Source organism: Rhinoraja longicauda, chromosome 28, assembly GCF_053455715.1.
Source record: "Rhinoraja longicauda isolate Sanriku21f chromosome 28, sRhiLon1.1, whole genome shotgun sequence".
In the NCBI taxonomy this organism is placed as follows: domain Eukaryota; kingdom Metazoa; phylum Chordata; class Chondrichthyes; order Rajiformes; family Arhynchobatidae; genus Rhinoraja; species Rhinoraja longicauda.
Window position 1 is genome coordinate 17,389,252 of NC_135980.1, and position 20,905 is coordinate 17,410,156.

The following is a 20,905-nucleotide window of genomic DNA, read 5'->3' on the forward strand; positions in this document are numbered from 1 at the left end:
AAGTTGCATTGTGACTTCCTGATTATTATACTTAATGCCTCGACCAAACAAAGCAAGCAAACCGTACCTGTTCTTCCCCACTCTATCTACTTGTGTTGCCACTTTCAGGGAGCTATGGACTTGGAAACCAAGATTGCTCTGTACATCATTGCTGTGAAGGGTCTTGCCATCACTGTATACTTTCACTTGGGCAGCTAACCCAGTGGTATGAGTATGGATTTCTCTAACTTCAAGTAACCCTTGCATCCCCTCTCTCTCCGTCCCTTCCCGACACTAGTCATCGTACTAGTTTCACTGTCATCCTGTTGTGTTTCACATTCTATATAACTCGTTATCATCTACCCCACAGCGAACCATGGACTATTTCCTTGATTATCATTGCTGTTTGCGTATCTTTCATTATTCATTTGTTCTATTTACCTTCTATATCTTGTGACATTATATAATTTCCATTTCCTTGATTATCATTGCTTTTTGCATAACATTCATTCATTTGTTCTATTTACCTTCTATATCTTGTGACATTATATAATTTCCATTTCCTTGATTATCATTGCTTTTTGCATAACATTCATTCATTTGTTCTATTTACCTTCTATATCTTGTGACACTATATATATGTATAGTGACAGTGTCCACGCAGGACACTGTCACTGCACTGAGTAGCTCCTTCAATGACAGACTCCTTCACCCCAAGTGTGTGAAGGAGAGATATAGGAGGTCCTTCCTTCCCACTGCTGTGAGACTGCACAACCAGCACTGCTCCCAGCAGACGAGTCAACAGGAACAGTTAAGGAATACACAGTAAATTGATGACAATTTATCCTTGTCTTTACTTTTATTTATAATAAATGATCTCTTGCTATCCACTTTGTTGCTGTAACACTGTAAATTTCCCCGGTGTGGGACAAATAAAGGAATATATTACTATTATTATTATTATTATTATCTCTTGTTTCCATTTCCCCAAACTCTCAGTCTGAAGATGGGCCTTGACCCGAAACCAAAACATCACTTATTCCTTTTCTTCATAGATGCTGCCTGACACGCTGAGTTACTCCAGCTTTTTGTGTCTAAATTCTTACACTGGATTACCCCCCACCCCCCCTGCCAATCTAGTTTAAATCCACTCAAGTCGCACTGTATGGAAGAGAGCAAAGCTTGATCTACTTTTCGGTCATTGGGAAGGCCAAGTGACTGATGTGTCTGTAGTTGAGCTTTTTGACAGAATTGACCACTATTCTATTAGCTTTAAGACAGTTAAAGATAAAGACAGGGCGGGCTCAAGAGTTAAAACTCTGAAGGGGGCAAGGTCAACTTTGTTGGTGTTAGACAGGATTAACTGGTGTTATTTGCGGGCAAAGGAACACCCAGAAAATGGGATACTTTTAGAAGGGACAAGAGTTCAGTGCATGCATGTTCCTGTTTGTGTGTGTTAGTCCTGTTAGTTCCTGTTAGTTCCTGTTAACCATGACCACATTGAATGGCAGTGCTGTGAGACTGCTAGCAAGAGAGAGCTAGATAGAGCTCTTAAGGATAGCGGAGTCAGGGGGGGTATGGGGAGAAGGCAGAAACGGGGTACTGATTGAGAATGATCAGCCATGATCACATTGAATGGCGGTGCTGGCTCGAAGGGCCGAATGGCCACCTCCTGCACCTATTGTTTATTGTCTATTGTCTATTGCTGGCTTGAAGGGCCGAATGGCCTACTCCTGCACCTATTGTCTAATAGTCAGTCAGAACCTTTTCCCCAGTATGGAAATGTCACAGACTAGAGGGCATAGCTTTAAGGTCAGAGGGGGGAAAGTTTAAAACACACCAAGAGTGGTGGTGGAGGCAGATGTGATAGTGGCATTTAAGTGACTTTTGGATATGTAGGGAATGGGGGATCTGGGTTACATGTTGTCAGATAAGAATTGGTCTTGACATTATGTTTGGCACAGGCATTGTGGGCCAAAGGGCCTGTTCCTGTGCTGTACTGTTCTCTGCAAGCTGCCACGCATGTCCAATAAGTAATTTAGCTTCTAAACAATGCAGGCCACAATGCGGCAGATAGGATGTAGTGTTGTTACTCAAGCTTGCATCTTACCAACAACTACAGAGCAACCCTGAGCTACTCTCTTTCTCATTGGACATCCTCAGACTATCTTTGATCGGACTTGACCTTGCACTAAACGTTATTCCCTGTATCATGTATCTGTACACCATGGATGACATTGCCTTTCCGCTGACTGGTTGGCAAGCAACAAAAGCTTTTCACTGTACCTGTGCAGTGCACATGACAATGTCATGTACACATGACAATCAACTCAACTCAAACTCCAATAAACTAAACTCAAAAGGTCTGAGTAAAAATGGCTTGTTGGCTTGCAGGTTTCGATATCAATTTCTCCCACCATAGATAACTCCATCTTTCTGTTTTGTGTCAGAACCAGCCATGTCTGCCTGTCATCGTCATTTTGCTCCTGTTTTTCATTATCCAAGCTGCTAGGCCTTATCATTGGCAATACATCACACACACAAGGCAGCTTAATTTGACTTTGGCAGCTGCAATATTATTTCATCCTATCAATGATGTTTCCTTTATCACACCCATCTGCATTTCAATTTCTGAAGTGTTTTAGAAATCAAAGGTGGACTCTTTCAGATTGTTTAGTTTTGTTTACTATTGTCAGGTGTTCCAAAGTACAGTGAAAAGCTTTTGTTTGACCGCTATCCTGTCAAAGAAAAGGCTCTTGATCGGGCCAAGTCAACGGATATTTTTAAGGTGGAGATTGATAGATACTTGATTAGTACGGGTGTCAGAGGTTATGGGGAGAAGGCAGGAGAATGGGGTTGAGAGAGAAAGCTAGATCAGCCATGATTGAATGGCAGAATCGATTTGATGGGCCGAATGGCCTAATTCTGCTCCCATAAATTATGAACATGAATTTACACGCCTGGATAATGAAGGCTAGCACACCTTTTGCACCACCTCATATACCTATGCTGCCACCTTTAGGGTTTATAGACTTGTGTATTCCACATTGTGTTGGACAGCTATCTTAACCTTTGTCATCCGGCAGCTTCCACAGAGGGAAAGATAAATCAGCCATGATTGAATGGCGGAGTAGACTGATGGGCTGAATGACCGAATTGCGCTCCTACAACTTATGAACATGAAGTATATGTGAATATAATCAAGCCGTCCACAGTGCACAGATAAAGGGGTACAACATGGAGTGCAAATAGTTTCTGGAGATGGCGCTTGACCTGATGTGGAACTGTGTGTGTTTTTTTTAACCTTTCAATTATCATTCTACACCTTTAAAAAAAATCTTCATTTAAAGAAGCTTGCTTTCTCCCAGGTTAAATTTCCTGTCTGTGGGGCCAAGCAAACAAATATGAAGGTTAGAGTCATCCGGTCCTTGTTCTGAACTTGGCGGTTTCTCTGCTGGGCAACAATGAAACCTCAACGAAACGAGCCGTGAGGTTTATTTTCTCCTGCAGCCCACTCTCTGTTCAGTCTTGTTTGCTTGTCACTGCCCCCCAGAGTCTCTCTCCTTCTTTTGATTCACTGGAAGGGCACGGTATTGAAGAAACCAAAATAAAATCAAGAATTTGATTGGTGACGTGTTGGTGGCAGCGAAGGGGGCTGCTTGTTTAAAAGTGAAACACAGACTGCTGCCGAATTGCACGGCCAGCAACAAGGAGCAAAACGGGTTTCTGTCCTCCAATGCCCTCCCTCCCTCCACCCACCCACAGTCAACTTTAGGCGGGGTATCACCTGGTCTGTTGGTCTCCTGCGATTGCATTTCTATTTGCATCGTGAAAAATAAGTTACAGTCTGATGTTGAATGAAGAGAGGGTTTTGAATGTGTGGTGGTTTAAAAAAAATATTTGTGCGAATGGCTGGAATCTGCTGCTGTAAAGTAGCGCGCAAAGGTATAACATTTACCCCGAGCTGCAACTCTTTCTGGTGAGAGGAGACTGACTGAGGGTCTTTTGGCTTGGTCGCTGGAGCCCCGTGGAAGTTGTCCCGCTAAAGATTGCCGAACATCACCGTTAAATGATTAGCGGAGCAGCTTGAGGAAGTGTCGTTCGTGGGTGTGGCTGTGTGCGTGTGCGTGAGCAAGCAGTGCCAGGGCACAACCAGCCGAGCTCCCACTTCCCCTCCCACCTCAAGTCCACGACAACGGCGAGGAAGTCAGCGCAAAGTGCTCCATCATAGCGGCCCCGGAGCACGTTTAACGGCAAGCTACGAGGGAAACGATCAACAAACAAAAAGGTTGGGTTAGGCAACTGAATACTTGGTTGGTTGGTTGGGAGGGGGGGGGGGGGCGCGCAAGGAAGGGAATTCTATGGGAGGAGAGGGTGGCGGGAGGGCCATGTGTGTGTGGGGGGGGGGGGAAGAGTAGGGGAGGGCCATATGGGGGGGGGGGGGGAGTAGGGGAGGGCCATGGGGGGAGAGAGGAGGGAGGGCCATTGGGGGAAAGAAGGGGGGAGGGCCATGGGGGAGAGTGGAGGAAGATGGGAGGGCCATTGGGGGAGAGGGGTGGAGAGAGGGCCAATAGGGGGGAGCATGGGAGAGAGAGGAGGGAGGGCTATGGAGGGGGAGGGGGGCTTTAGGAGGGAGAGGGGTAAGGAAGGGCATTGAGGGGAAGAGTTGGCAGGGAGAGCTATTAGGCAAGAGGGGGAAGGGAGGGCTATGGGGAGTAGATTGTGAAAGGAGGGCTATTGGGAGAGGTGGAAGGGAAGGTTATGGGGAGGAGGGGGGGGGGTAGGGAGGACATGGGAAGGAGAGGGGCAAGGAAGGGCATTGGGGAAGAGCGGAAAGGAAGGGCTATGGGAAGAGGGGAAGAAAAGGCATTGAGGGGGAAGGAACAGCATAGAGGGGGAAGAAAAGGCTATGGGGGAAGGAAGGGCATTGGGGGAAGGGGGTATTAGGGTGGGGGAAGGGGAATAGGACATGATGTGCGTTTATGGTGCAGAGCAAACTAGTTTTGGATGAAGGAATGTTTATGGACTCATAAACTGCATTAACTTTCGGTCAACCTCAAAAGACCTACCTGCCAATGAAGCATTTGGGAAATGAATCAGTGAATTTGATGAGGGCAAGGACATAGATATTGTCTACATGGACATCAGCAAGGCCTTTGAGGTTGTGCATAGTTGGTTGCTCAGGAAGGTTAGATTGCATGGGACGGAGGGAGAACTAGCTGCCAGGATACAGAGTTAGCTTCATGGAAGGAAACAAAGGGTCGTTGTGGAAGGGTGTCTTTCTGACCTTGGGCCCCGGGGATCAAAATTGACCTGTTGCTGTTTGTGGTTTATATCAATGATCATTGAGTCATGGAAATACAGCACAGTAATGCACCATAATGGAAACAGGCCCTTTGACCCAACTTTCCCTTGCTGACCAAGATGCCCCATTTTCACTTGTCCCACCTCTATGCATTTGGCCCGTATGCATCTAAACCTTTCCTATCCATGTACCTGTACGAATGTCATTTAAATGTTGTTATAGTGGCTGTCTCTGTGGAGATGAGGAACGCAGAGCCAGGTCTATCTTATTTGTTTGCTTGGTCCACTGGACTTTGCATGGGCTTTGCAACATTGTGTGCTAGGTTAATCACATGCTTGAGGCTACGTAATCACAAAAATGCTGAAACTTGCTAAAGCGAGTCGTAAGCAGTAACCGACTGATTATTATCAACCAACTGACCGGGAACGCGAACTCGACACCTCAATTACCCCTTCCAGCAAAAGGACACAAACTCAGTGGGTCAGTCAGCATCTCTGGAGTAATCTGGATAGGTGATATTTTGGGTCAGGACCATTGAGAAGTTACTCTAGCACTTTGTGTCCTTTTGTGTAAACCAGTATCACCTGTTCTTTGTTTCTACCCCATCTGGCAGCTTGTTCCATATATCCGCCACCGTCTTTGTGGAAGATGTTGTCCCTCGAGTTCCTATTAAAAACTCCTCTCACCTTAAACCTATGTCCTCTGGTTCTTGATTCTTGTACTCTGAGAAAATGACTCTGCATCTACCTTATCTATTCCTCATGATCTTGCATATATAAGATTACCTATCATCCTCCTGCACTCCAAGGAATTGTCCCAGCCTCTGCAACCTCTCCCGAAAGCTCCCTATGTATCAAGAAAAATACATTCCACTGAAGAAAAAAAAGAGGTAAAGGAAAGGACAGCCAACCATGGCTAAGTAAAGTAATAAAGGATAGTATTCGGCTAAAGGCAAGGGCATATAAGGTAGCCAGATATAGTGGCATGACAGAAGATTGGGAAGCATTTAAAAGTCAGCAAAAAATAACAAAGACATTAATTAAGAAGGGAAAAATAGATTATGAAAGTAAATTAGCGAAAAATATAAAAACATAGCAAGAGTTTTTATAGTTATATAAAAAGAAAAAGGGTGGCTAAGGTAAATGTTGGTCCATTGGAGGGTAAGACGGGGAATTTGTTGGTGGGGAACATGGAGATGGCAAAAGCATTAAACGAATATTTTGTATCAGTCTTTACTACAGAAGACATTAAAAATATTCCAACGCTGGATAAACAGGGGGCTATAGGAATGGAGGAGTTAAGCACTATTAAGATCACTAAGGAGATGGTATTAGGTAAATTAATGGGGCTTAAGGCGGATAAATCCCCTGGGCCTGATGGATTACATCCTAGGGTCTTGAGAGAAATAGCGGTGGGGACCGTGGATGCATTGGTGATAATTTTCCAAAGCTCCCTGGAGTCAGGAAGGGTCCCGGTGGATTGGACAGAAGGTTGGTAATTATAGACCGGTTAGTCTAACATCTGTGGTGGGTAAAATGTTGGAGACCATTATTAAAGAAATACTGATGGGGTATTTGGATAAACATAACTTAATAGGGCAGAGTCAGCATGGTTTTACGAAGGGGAAGTCATGTTTGACTAACTTGCTTGAATTCTTTGAGGAAGTAACATCTCGGGTGGATAAAGGGGAACCGGTGGATGTGGTATACTTGGACTTCCAAAAGGCTTTTGATAAGGTGCCACATAAAAGACTATTACTTAAGATAAAAATCATGGGATTGGGGATAATATATTAGCATGGGTAGAAGATTGGCTTTCAAACAGGAAGCAGAGAGTTGGGATAAATGGATCATACTCGGGATGGCAATTGGTGACTAGTGGGGTTCCACAGGGGTCGGTGCTGGGACCCCAGCTGTTTACAATTTATATAAATGACTTAAAGGAGGGGACCAAGTGTAATATATCCAAGTTTGCAGATGACACAAAAATGGGAGGTAAAGCAGGGAGTGAGGAGGATAGAAAAAGCCTGCAAAAGGATATAGATAAGCTAGGAGAGTGGGCAGCGACCTGGCAGATGAAATTTAATACTGATAAATGTGAAGTTATGCATTTTGGAAAAAAAAATCATAAAGAAAGTTATTTTCTAAATGGGGAGGAGCTGCGTGGTAATACAACGCAAAGGGACCTGGGGGTACTAGTACAGGAATCACAAAAAGTTAGTATGCAGGTGCAGCAAGTGATTAGGAAGGCCAATGGAGTCTTAGCCTTTATTGCCAGGGGGATAGAGTATAAAAGTAGGGAGGTGTTGCTGCAGCTGTATACAGTATTGGTAAGACCGCATTTGGAATACTGTGTGCAGTTTTGGTGTGCATATTTAAGAAAGGATGTACTTGTTCTGGAGGCAGTGCAGAGAAGGTTTACACGGTTAATTCCAGGGATGAGGGGGTTGACATATGAGGAAAGGTTAAGTAGGTTGGGACTTTTCTCATTGGAGTTCAGAAAAATGAGAGGCGATCTTATTGAAACATATAAGACCGTGAGGGGCCTTGATCGGGTGGATGCGCTAAAGATGTTTCCGATGATCGGGGAGACCAGAACTAGGGGGCATAGTCTTAGAATAAGAGGGGGCTCTTTTAAAACTGAGATGAGGAGAAACTTCTTCACTCAGGGTGGTTAGTCTGTGGAATTCGCTGCCTCAGGGAGTTGTGGATGCAGGAACGTTAAATAAATTTAAAACAGAAATAGATTGTTTTTTAATAGACAAGGGAATTAGGGGTTACGGGGAGCGGGCAGGGAAGTGGACATGAGCTATGGTTAGTATAGTAAGACCTGAGTAATCTCCTGGACAAGTTTCGATCGCCTAGCTTGGGGTCGGAGAGGAATTTCCTGGATTTTTTCCCCAAATTGGCCTGGGTTTTTATCCGGTTTTTCGCCTCTCCCAGGAGATCATACGGTTCTTTTGGGTGGGAAGAAGGGCGATAGTGGGAAGGGGGTTGGGGTAGGATCAGCCATGATCGTATTGAATGGCGGAGCGGGCTCGAGGGGCCGGTTGGCCTACTCCTGCTCCTATTTTCTTGAGTTCTTGTGTTCTCAGGCCCTCATGCCCTGGCAACATCCTTGTAAATCTTCTCTGTATTTGTTCCAGCTTAACATCTTTCCCATATCAGGGTGCCAAAAACTATACACAATACTCAAAATGTGGCCCCACTAACAGATGTACAATGGTAACATAACGTCCTTACCTCTACACTCAATACCCTGACTGATGAAGGCAAATGAACCGAAAGCCTTCTTGGCTCCTAAGCTTCCTGGCTACCTATGGTGCCTCGACCGTAATACTGACTGTCCTCAAGACACCTCTGTTAACTGTCCCAACTTCACCAATCTTCATGCCTTTCTCCACAGTGAAAACAGAGGAGAAATACTCATTGAAATACTTTGCCCATCTCCTGCGGTACCACGCAGTGATTTCTGAGGGGCCCTATTCTCTCTCCAGTTACAATCTTTTCCTTAATATTATCTGCCAAAGCCATCCTCCTGATTTCCTCCTTAAGTATGTTCCTGAAATAACTTCAGGGATAGACTTGATCCCATGCGCCTATATCTGTCCCATGCTTCCTTTTTCCAGACCAGTGCCTCAATTTCTCTTGTCATCGAAGCTTGCTTACTTCCACTTGGCGTGCCCTTAACTCGAACAGGAACATGCATGCCCTGAACTCTTGCCATCACACTTTTAAAAGCATCCCACTTTCCAGCCATGCCCTTGCCTGCAAACAACCTACTCCATCATGCACCTCCTATTTCGCTTGGGCAGCTTACAACCCAAAGTAGGAGTTTTGAATTTCCCTAACTTTAAGTAACCCTAGCATCCCCTCTCTCTCCTTCCCTCTCCCACCCCCCACCCTGGTCGTTGTACTAGTTTTGCTGTTGAGATTCACTGTTTGTATCACTTGTTATCACCTTCCCCATAGCCAACAATGGGCCATTGTGGGCTCCACCTTTCTTTGATCATCGTTGCTGGCTTTGATTTGTCCTTTTGCATATCTTTCATACATATCTCTATGTACCTTTTCATATCTCTCATTTCCCTTTCCCTGTCTCTCAGTCTGAAGAAGGGTCTCGACCCGAAACATCACCTATTCCTTTTCTCCAGAGGTGCTGTCGGACCTGCTGAGGTACTCCAGCTTTTGGTGTCTTCGGTGTAAACCAGCATCTGCAGTTCCTTCCGACACATTTTATCCACGTTCTGAGTTTGTCCACCTTGCCTGTCAGGCCACTCACATTAAAATATACACAATTCATTCCAACTGCCCTTCCTTGCTCTCTGCTGCGCTCCTGCCTATTCTGTGCACTGAAGTTACTTTTTCACTTTCCATACCAACTTCCAGTCTCTCACCTGCCTCAGTCCTGTATTAGATCTCACCCACTGCCAATCTAATTTAAATCCACTCATGTAGTACGAGCAAACATGCCTGCTGGGATACTGGTTCCCATCCAGATCAGGTACAACCCATCCCTCGTGTACAGGTCACATTTTCCCCAAATGTGAGCTCAATGGTCCTAAAATCTGAATCCCTGTACCAGCTGCTCAGCCACCCATTCATCTGCCCTGGAGCCAGGGAGATGGCATCAGATGTGAACCTGTTGTGGCAGTAGGTGAGCTGCATTGGATCAAGGCTGAGAGTAGGCTAGAGTTAATGAGTTTCATGATGGTGGATATCAAGGCCACTGGACGGTTGATATTAAGTTACAAGACCTTGCCTTTCTTTGGCACCGGGATGATAGTGATTTTCTTGAAGCAAGTGGGTACCTCAGTAGGGAGAGATTGAAGCCGTCCGTGAACACTCCCGCTTGTCGGTCCGTGCAGTTGCTAAGGACACTGTCAGCGACTCCATTTGGGCCAGTTGCTTTCCGTGGGTTCACCCTCAGGGAGGCCAATCTTACTGCTGCAACAGTGACCATGGGAACAGACGCACTCGAGTTTGTAGGGATGGATATCATTGGCCTGTTGGCCTTTTGCTCAAAGTGAGCAAAGAATGCATTGGTCATCAGGAGAGTCGCACAATCACCAGTGCTGCTGCCTGGCTTCGCTTCTCGTATATGCAGGCTATCGAGAGACACAGCGAGTAAATGTGTTCTCTGGCGCAGAGCTGACCATCAAACATTCACTTATACTAATCCTATGTAGATTCCATCTTTTAGTTTAGAGATATGGCACGGAAATGGGCCCTTCGGCCCACCGAGTCAGTGCCGACCAGCAATCCCGCACATTAACAATATCCTACACATAAGAGGGACATTTTTACTGAAGCCAATTAATCTATGACCCTCTTCATCTTTGGACTGTGGGAGGAAACCGGAACTCCCATGCAATTGTGACCCATGCAGGTCACATGGAGAACAAAACTCCCCGTACAGACAAACACCTGAAGTCTGGATCAAATGCGGGTCTCTGGTGCTGTAAGGCAGCAACTTTACCGCTGTGCCACCGTGTCCCTCCCCCTGATATTTTACCACTCACCTTCATTCTAGGGGCAACTTCCAATGGCCTACTAACCTTCTTACCCGCATGTATTTAAATGGCAGAGGAAACCGGAGCACCCAGAGACCTCCACCTGAGGTCATATAAGTATAAGAAAATAACTGCCGATGCTGGTACAAATCGAAGGTATTTATTCACAAAATGCTGGAGTAACTCAGCGGGTCAGGCAGCATCTCAGGAGAGAAGGAATGGGTGACGTCTCGGGTCAAGACCCTTCCTCAGACTGATGTCAGGGGGCGGGACAAAGGAAGGATATAGGTGGAGACAGGAAGATAGAGGGAGATCTGGGAAGGGGAGGGGAAGAGAGGGACAGAGGAACTATCTAAAGTTGGAGAAGTCAATGTTCATACCACTGGGCTGCAAGCAGTCCAGGCGAAATATGAGGTGCTGTTCCTCCAATTTCCGGTGGGCCTCACCTGAGGTCAGGCGTGAACCCAGTGTCTGGTGGTGAGGCAGCAACTCTACTAGATGTGACATAGTGCTCCCCTCTAATATGCTAAAGGGACCAGCTTGCATCAGATTACATTAGGCTGCTAATTTCCCTTCATTTCATCTCTGACTTTAGAGTGAACACTTTCCCAGGATATTCAACTCCTCAAAACCCATGACTTTTCCAGCTTTCTTCAATCCTGCTTTTGTCTTTTGATGATAGTCCTCCTGTGAATTACTTTGCAACGTTTGCCCTTTTAACATTTCTTCTCCGAGTATTGTTATCGCTGATATGGTTATCTTACGTTGCTGATCTTTAATCACTCTTGAAGGTGACAGTAACCTTGTGGGAGGATTAGCAATGGAATATCTAGCTTCTACTATTGGCTTCAATTCAGATGAATCCATTAGTATTGCCAGTGACTATATTGGCAATAGTTTGGAAGAGTTGATTATATACATGGTTGAATTTGGAGTTCTAGGTATTAAATGATCAAGGAATGGGAATATTTTAAAATTTGGATGGTATGTGACTTGCAGGGGAATCTGCAAGATGTAATCTTGCAAGGACTGTTCTTGTTGTTGATAAGGAGAGAATTTCATTGTTTCGTTTCTGTACAAATGGTAATAAAGCTCATGCTGGGTTTGGCAGCTGGTGAATCACCGCAGCATATTTTGTACATGAGGCATTCTGCAAATGTAACAATCTGATAAAGGATTAGATGTCGATAAAATGGGCTTGGATGAAGCTTGTCGGCAGGTTGAACAATGTTGGGTGGGGGGGGGGGGGGGAGTGGAATTAGATGCAGCCAGTAATAAAATGTCTGCACAATAGGTAAAGCTTAAAGAAATTTGAGTCTGTGCCAACGATGTTAATTTTAGCCAAGCCAATTACAAATCTACACTGAGCAAAACTAACATATAATAATGGTGAAGTGCAAACAATTAGTACAACGAAAATGGGCTTGTCAGATCTGGGCACTGTAACCAGTCTAGCGTTCATTCTTGTGCGTCTAAGTTTGGTGAGGTACAAGTACAATGAAAATCTTGCTTGCACAGGAAACAAAAGAGAGTTGCTAAGAAACAAGGGAGACTTTTAAGTGTTGCGAGAAGCTAGGAGCCCGACAAGGTCTGTAAATTAGGCGGACAATAGAAAATCTGTCTTTGAGAGAAAAGGGTTTATAGTGGGGCATTAACATGCATGCTGTAGGAGGCAGTGTGTTCTCAGTAGATTTATTTGCAAAGAGGATGGTTGCGTTAAGGTGAGCTGAATTGATTTACCTGCCATCATGTCAATTTAAACAGTATTGAGTTTCAATACATTGTTTCTTGTTCCCTCTGTAGCTGCAAAAAAAATGTAGCTGCAATGAGAAAATAGGGAGAAAATCTCGTGTGCAAGGTACGTAGTAGGAAGGAACAGCAGATGCTGGTTCATACCGAAGATACATAAAATGCTGGAGTAACTCAGCATCTCTGGAGTAAAGGAATAGGTGACATTTTAGGTCAAGAAGTGAAGAACGGTCTCGACCTAAAACGCCACCTATTCCTTTTCTCCAGAGATGCTGCCTGGCCCGCAGAGTTACTCCAGCATTTTGTGTCTATCTTGCTTGCAATGTATCTGCTTGAGCTTTTATGAGGCAAATTGTTCTGATGGTAATTAACAAAGATACGATCCCTAAAGTTTAGCACAGCAATTGACTGGTGTTGTTCTTGGAGATGACCACTAGGTGATGTTGCTACCATTCAGACACATCTTTTTTCAGTTGTGTACCTCAACGTCACTGGGTGTTTCGGCCTTTTATCACAAGACACCCTCAGTCAAGGCAGGCCCACCGCAGGGTGATCAGACCTGGGTGTGTGTCTTATGGTTAGCCTCTAGATGGTCACGTGGCAGCCCAGGCAACATCTCTTCTTTTCAGCCACAGCCAGTGACTGCTCCGTTCAGGCTGAGCCGGCAGGAAATATTGAATGGACTGCTGTACTCAGCATCTCCATTTTGAAAAAATTGTGAAGACAAATGTGCAGATATGAAGTGAAACAAATTAACTTTTCAGCGGAAGAATGTTTCCTAATCTTGTTGTCAATGCTGGATTTAAATTCTAATTTGGGAGTTGGCCTTAATTGCAGTGAAGACAAGAATACTCCATAGTTCCAGGAATGTACTAACCAGCACACAGCTTCATGGGGCTTCTCTACCATTTAATAAGATAGTGGATAATCACATTGTAACCATTACACTACATTTCCATGTATGCCCAGTGACACTTTACCCACTAGCTTATCACAAATACAACTACTTCTAACCGTAAACATACAGTGCCCTCCCTAATGTTTTGGGACAAAGACCCATTATTTATTTATTTGCCTCTGTACTCCACAATGTGAGATTTGTAATAGAAAAAATCACATGTGGTTAAAGTGCACATTGTCAGATTTTAATAAAGGCAATTTTTATACATTTTGGTTTCACCATGTAGAAATTACAGCAGTGTTTATACATAGTCCCCCCATTTCAGGGCATCATAATGTTTGGGACACAGCAATGTCATGTAAATGAAAGTAGTCATGTTTAGTATTTTGTTGCATATCCTTTGCATGTATAAACACTGAGGGGGGAATCATAAAGTCCTCCAGTCATATCGCCCAGAAACAGGCCCTTTGGCGCAGCTTGTCCATACCAACCAAGGTGGTGCATCTACGCTAGTCCCACCTGCTGGATTTGGTTTATCTCCTTCTAAACCTTTTCTTCTATGTATCTGTCCAAATGTCTTTTAAATGTTGTAACAGTTTCTGCCACAACTACCTCCTCCAGCAGCACGTTCCAATAACCCACCACCATCTGTTTGGAAAAAGCTGACCCTCTGGTTTCTATTAAATCTTTCACTTAAACCTATATCCTTTGGATTTTGTTGAGCCGGAAGGGCGGGGGGGGGGGGGGGGGGGGGGTAGCTGGAGACTGTGCATCTACCTTATCTATTCCCCTCATGATCTTGTACATCTCTATAAAATCATCCCTTCACCTCCTGTGCTCCAAGGAATACAGTCCGAGCTTGCCCAACCTCTCCCTATAGCCCATGTCCTCAAGTCCTGGCAACATTCATGTATATCTTCTCGGCACACTTTCCTAGCTTAACAACATCTTTCCTATAGCAGGGTGACTAAAATTGAACGCAATACTTCAGCTATGGCCTTGCAAGCGCCTTGGACAACTATAACATAACGTCCCAACTTCTACACTCGGGCAGTTGGGTTAGCAGAGAGCCTCTACGGCTGGAGGTTTTGGGGGTGGGGGTTGTGATGGAGATGGAGTGCTTTTGTGGAATCGATCGGGAGGGAGATCCACACAGAGGGAGGGGTCCCACCATATCGCAATGCCACTTCTGCGAAATCACTGCCCGCTGGGCAACCCAACTTTCAAATGAGACATTAAACTGAACACATTCCTTTTTTTTCAGGTGGAAATCAACCATCTCGCTGTTTGATAGGTCATAAGGGCATTTGAGAGGGAAGATACCATGACCCATATTTGTTCCTCAACCATCATTAAGACAAGTAAATAATCTGAGCATTGTGCTGTTTGAGCAACATGCTTGCGTAACTTAGGGAACGTCCAGCACCGGCAGCTGAATATTCCAGGGTACCGATGTTTTAGACACGACAGAAAAGGGTGTAAAAGAGTTGGGGAGATGCAGTTGATTAGGGAGAATGTTGCTGCACAGAGAGGACATTTGAAGGACTGTCCAGCAATGCCAGATGGATAGAATTGGTGCATTGCATGCAGTTCTGTTTGTCCCATTACAGGAATGATGTGGAGGCTTTGGAGAGGGTGCGGGAGAGGTTTACCAGAATGCTACCTGGATTAGAGGGTATTAGCTACAGGAAAGAGGTTGGACAAACTTGGATTGTTTTCTCTGGAATGCCGGAGTTTCAGTGGCGGCCTGAGGCATAGATGGAGATCATGGAAAAGGATAGACAGAGAGGGAAGGGGAAAGAGAAATATCCTGCCACCCTTCTAATTTTTCTTCCCCGGCCCTTGCCTCCATTTGCCCATACGCCACAGCTCAATGGCATTGGTGAGGCAGGAGTGAAAGAAGACTGCCACGATTCCAACATATTCACCTGACAATGCTGTTTCCCACAAACTTCAGCAATTTTGCCTTTTGTGTCAGTCACTAGATCCTTTTTGAATCTGAATCTTCTTATTGGCTCTGAATTTCCAGGGAATTCTTTCTTTAAAATAAGATGCTATAATTCCTCGTTTAATCACATTCCCCCCATAAAAGAACAGCTTGTTTGCCTTCACTGCATGTGTAATAATGTACTGATTTTCATTTAATCGCATTGGAGGATACCAGAATTTTCTGTCACTTGAGGTGCAGAGGCTGCATTCCATCGCTCAATTGGTTTAGAAATGGGCACACTTTTTAAGCAAGAATTATTATTACTTCATTCTCTTATCTATCTAATCAAAACTGTTACCTTGGTGACTCAAACACGTTCCCCTCCAGAGCACCTCTGATGTAATCACCATGGCAGCCAAGGTGCAGATAAATGATTGGTGGATGTAGTGGCTGCTTTGCAAACATACAGCATTTAACTACATTTAACTGGCTCAGGGGCTTAGTTTAGAGATACAGTGCGGAAACAGGCCCTTCGGCCCCTACACCCACTAGGGACAATTTTTACATTTATCAAGTCAACTAACCTACATCCCTTTATGTCTTTGGAGTGTGGGAGGAATTCGAAGATCTCGGAGAAAACCCACACAGGTCACAGGGAGAACGTACAAACTCTATACAGACAGCACCTGTAGTCAGGATCGAAGCCGGATCTCCAGCACTGAATTCACTGTAAGGCAACAACTCTACCGCTACGCCACCATGCTGAACATTTTCTCCATCTTTTCTTTCTCCCCACCCTATCCTAAGATAGATTGGTGAAAAAGAGGAAATGGATATTTTGAGTGTGTTTAAATAGTTGTTGCTTGCCACATAATGGTTACGTCTGGTGTACTTGTGATTCTCCGTTAGTTACTATCTAAGCAGCAGAAAGATAATACATGATTACAATCGAGCCATTTGCAGTGTATAGATACATGATAAGGGGATAATGGTGATTGTTAGGGCCCTGGGCAGTGTTGTTGAGCAGAGATCTTGGGAGTGTAGGTAGATAGATCCCTGAAAGTGATATTCTGGGTAGATGGGGTGGTAAAGGCTTTTGGTACATTGGCCTTCAGTCAGGTATTGAGTTTAGGTTGGGATGTAATGTTACAGTTGTACAATAAATACCTGGCAATGAGTTCTATGCCCACACCCCTCTGTTTAAAAAAAAAACAGGTCCTGGCTTTAAACTTTCCCCCAACACATAGAAACTTAGAAACAGAGGTGCAGGAGTAGGCCATCTGGCCCTTCAAGCTAGCACCGCCATTCAATATGATCATGGCTGATCATCCAAAATCAGTATCCCGTTCCTGCTTTCTCCCCATATCCCTTGATTGCTTTAGCCCTAAGAGCTAAATCTAACTCTCTTGAAAACATCCAGTGAATTGGTCTCTACTGCCTTCTGTGGCAGAGAATTCCACAGATTCACAATTTTATGGGTGAAATCTTTTTTCCCCTCATCTCAGTCCTAAATGGCCTACCCCTTATTCTTAAACTGTGGCACCTGGTTTTGGACTCCCCCAACATCGGGAACATTTGTGCAGAAAATGTTGCATGGGGTAACCAGCTTTAAGATTTTGCAAATGTCAAAGTCAGCCGTTATTGTCCTCTGAGTTGGCCTTTAAATTGGCAATGGTGAGCTGCTGCAGTTGATTTCACGTGATAGGAGCAGAATTAGGCTATTCGGCCCATCAAGTCTACTCCGCCATTCAATCATGGCTGATCTATCTTATCTTAACCCCATTCTCCTGTCTTCTCCCCATAACCTCTGACACCTGTACTAATCAAGAATCTATCTCTGCCTTAAAAATATCCATTGACGGTCTCAAGCCTTTTGTGGCAATGAATTCCACTGATTCCACTGACTAAAGAAATTCTTACCCAATTTTTAAAGAAATGGCCTTTTATTCTGAGGCTATGATGTTACTCCTAGACTCTCCCACGAGTAGAAATATCCTCTCCACATCCATTCTATCCAAGCCTTTCACTATTTGGTTAGTTTCGATGAGGTCCCCCCTCATCTAAACTCCAGTGAGTACAGCCCATTGCCGTCAAACACTGTTGTATGCCTGTGCTTTATCCCTGTTGGCTCGGGGTTCATCGTGAGTTTGAAGAGTCAAACACATTTTTTTTGTTAGTCTGGATTCCTCGTTGCAGAAAGTGGCTGCAGTTCCTTTTGTAAATATATGCATCCGTGTCATGCAAGGAATCTGGATATTGAGGTGCATTCCATTTTACTGCAGTGAGGAAAAGCGATTCTGGCTTTCAGTTGCAAAGGGTAAAGGACGTGCTTTGGAATCGTGTACATCTACACAAAAGAACCCATTCAGCTCGAAATGGGATTTGTAGTTCAATGACAGAGATGGTTCCTGATGTAAAGGGGATTTGGTTTGGGGTTGTGCATGGCTTGTTCTGGGTGAAAGCATCTCTCTCTTGGCTTTTGAGCAGTGCTGCAGAGCCTCACCATGCCCTTGCCTCCCTTCAATCTTGGGATTAATACCACAAAGCAATTTCAATTTGTGATAGCCATCCTCATTGTAATAAATGCCTAATTCTATTCTTTACTCGTTAGACTTCAGAGATACAGCATGGAAACAGGCCCTTCAGCCCACCAGGTCTGTGCCAACCAACGGTAACCCTGTACATTAGCCCAATCGTACACACTAGGGACAGTTTGCAATTTCACCAAAGCCAATTATCCTCCAAACCTATACGTCTTTGGAGTGTGGGAGGAAACCAGTGTACCTGAAGAAAACCCATGCAGTCACAGGGAGAATATACAAACTCCATATAGACATTTCCCTGTAGTCACCAGTACTCGTGCATCATGTGTAAGTCTTTATATATAATTTACCTTTCCTCTCTTTCGCAGGTGAAGGATGAGAAAATTTCAAAGATTCCTTGAAAAGGTTGTGCTGTGTGTCTTGATAACTCTGGGATTGGTCTTTGTGTTTTGGAATGATGGCCCATTGCAAGAGACTGATGACATTGTCACAGAAGCTATCCATCCCAAAGATTCACCAAAGCTTGTTGTTGATGCAATCAGATTGAAGCCCAAGTGCCGAGGAAACAAGACATTCCTGGACCAGCCTGCATTTGACCAACAGCCCCAGCACATCAAAAACTTCTTGATGTATAAACACTGTCGAGAATTTGATATGATTCAGAATGTCCCAAACAAATGTGGGGGTCAAGAAGCCTCTCGCAATGTCTTCTTGCTTCTGGTGGTCAAGTCTGACCCATTCAACCAGGACCGACGCGATATGGTAAGAAAGACCTGGGGGAAGGAACGTGAATTCCAAGGGGTCCAAATAAGGAGGGTCTTTATTTCTGCTGTCTCTCCTGACCAAAAGGAAAGGAAGAAGTTGAATTGGTTGTTAGCAGCTGAGAATAGAGAGCATGGAGACATCCTGCAATGGGATTTCCTGGATACCTTCTTCAACCTGACGCTCAAACAGTACAAGTTGCTGCAGTGGGTCAATGAATTTTGCCCCAGTGCTCGGTTCATCTTCAACGGAGATGATGATGTCTTTGCTAACACTGACAACATGGTTGATTACTTGCTGGGGGTGAAATCTCACCAGCACCTGTATGTGGGGCATCTCATTTATGGGGTTGGGCCCATCCGAGAGAAGTGGAGCAAATATTATGTGCCAGAGTTGGTGACCACCAGCCACTCGTACCCACCATACATTGGTGGAGGGGGCATACTTATGTCTGTGTACACAGCTAATATTATCTATCGCACTGCCAAAATCCTCGAACTGTACCCCATTGATGATGTTTTCCTGGGGATGTGCCTGGCTAAGGCTGGGCTGGCCCCAAACTCACACATGGGCTTCAGAACGGCTGGAATCAAGGTTCCATCAATTCAGGATGACTCGTTCAATCCTTGCTACTATCGTGAGTTGCTGTTGGTGCACCGTTTTCGGCCATATGAACTGCTGTTGATGTGGGATGCAGTGCACAATGCCAGTCTGAGATGTGCTTACTCTCCGCAGAGAACTGCATTGGAGGAAAGGAGCCGCAGGAGATGGTAACAACTGTTGGAATGTAGTACAGTCTGTGGACTTGCTAAATGACATTGGATCAAATACATATGTTCAGTGTCTTTCTATCCCCTCTGTGTTTGATATGTCGTTAGGCTGCAAGCAGAACATCACACCTCGGCCTAATGTCTGTTGCACTCATAGCGACATTGAAATAGGGACAGGTGCACCACAATCTGGTTGTGGCCAAGTTAAAACCACTCCAGGTGCTCAGAGGCCACTTGGTACTGCAGACAGATAAGCACACTCCCATGGTATGTTTGCACTGTACGATGCATTTTTAACAAATGTTGTATCGGAGCATTTTATTTTTGCCTTTTCTTACCTGCACCCTACCCTGCAAAATGTGCAGTGGAATAAATGTAGTTCCTGGTTGGGAATGCAGGATAAATGAGAATACTTTGAATCACTGTCTTTAATTGTCTCAGAATTGAAGGATTAGAGAGACGAGCAACATCATCACGTAACTGCTAAAAGCCCAACGTGGATTGAACAACCCAATGGGCTGATCCTAGTCCAGCTTCTTTGCGTCTCAACCGATACAAAGGACCTCTTCCAACAGACCATTCGAGCAATAATATTCCCCTTGAACTATTTCTTGTATTTGGCAAGTTCAGGCCCTGTGTGATATATATCTTTGAATGATGTTGTCTTTCTGGAAGATGGACTGATGCTACTGGACTTGCATTGATGTCATGAAATAATTTGTTTATATTACTTGTGTATTGTTGAGATTAAAGCTTTTGTAGAACAAAGAAAGAAAAATTATGTTGATTTATTAACAAAATTAATTGCTTTCCTCAGGCTGTTTTGTTTTTAGATATTCCCTGTCAGTACGTAAAGTGGTGATGAACAGGCATGTGAAAGAATTCTTCTATCGTCCTTCACTGGCCTTAAAGCACTTTGGCATGTCTTGATGTAGTAGTTGTGTCTCAGTACTCTCTGTTCTATCCATATCTCATAGAACATAGCATAGCACAGGATCAGACCGTTGGCCCACAATGGTCTGCACCAAACATGATGCCAATTTAAACTAATTCCATAGTATAAGAAAATAACTGCAGATGCTGGTACAAATCGATTTATTCACAAAATGCTGGAGTAACTCAGCAGGTCAGGCAGCATCTCGGGAGAGAAGGAAGGGGTGACGTTTCGGGTCGAGACCCTTCTTCAGACTGATTCCATCTAATTCCAACTAATTCCATCTGCCTGCACATGGCCTATACCCTTCCATCCTCTGTATGTTCACATTCATGTCCAAACCCTCTTATATGTTGTTAATATACCTGATTCCACCACATCCACCAGGAAGCATTCCAGGCACCTACCACTCTATCTCTACATATGTATGTCTCCTTTCACCTGAAATCTATCTCCCCCCCCCACCCCCTGGTTTTTGGCCTTTTCAACCTCTGGGGAAAAATATGCCATCCTGGGAATA

The 20,905-nt window shown here is 44.5% G+C and overlaps 1 protein-coding gene across 2 annotated transcripts; it reads left to right on the top strand.

The window, feature by feature from the left end:
* Positions 1 to 3,969: 3,969 nt before the first annotated feature.
* LOC144607032 (N-acetyllactosaminide beta-1,3-N-acetylglucosaminyltransferase 3-like) lies at positions 3,970 to 20,209 on the top strand. 2 transcript variants are annotated; one of them, XM_078423590.1, is made up of 3 exons: positions 3,970 to 4,267; positions 15,985 to 16,105; positions 18,288 to 20,209. In XM_078423590.1, exon 3 carries the CDS (start codon positions 18,295 to 18,297, stop codon positions 19,453 to 19,455), a length of 1,161 nt encoding a protein of 386 aa, XP_078279716.1. In that variant the 5' UTR covers positions 3,970 to 4,267; positions 15,985 to 16,105; positions 18,288 to 18,294; the 3' UTR covers positions 19,456 to 20,209. The 2 variants fall into 2 exon arrangements, with proteins under 2 accessions (XP_078279716.1, XP_078279715.1); XM_078423589.1 differs by lacking the exon at positions 15,985 to 16,105.
* The last annotated feature ends 696 nt before the right edge of the window (positions 20,210 to 20,905 follow it).

Coding starts and splice junctions, on each gene's coding strand:
- LOC144607032 (XM_078423590.1), top strand. CDS start 18,295: ATGAGAAAATTTCAAAGATTCCTTGAAAAGGTTGTGCTGTGTGTCTTG.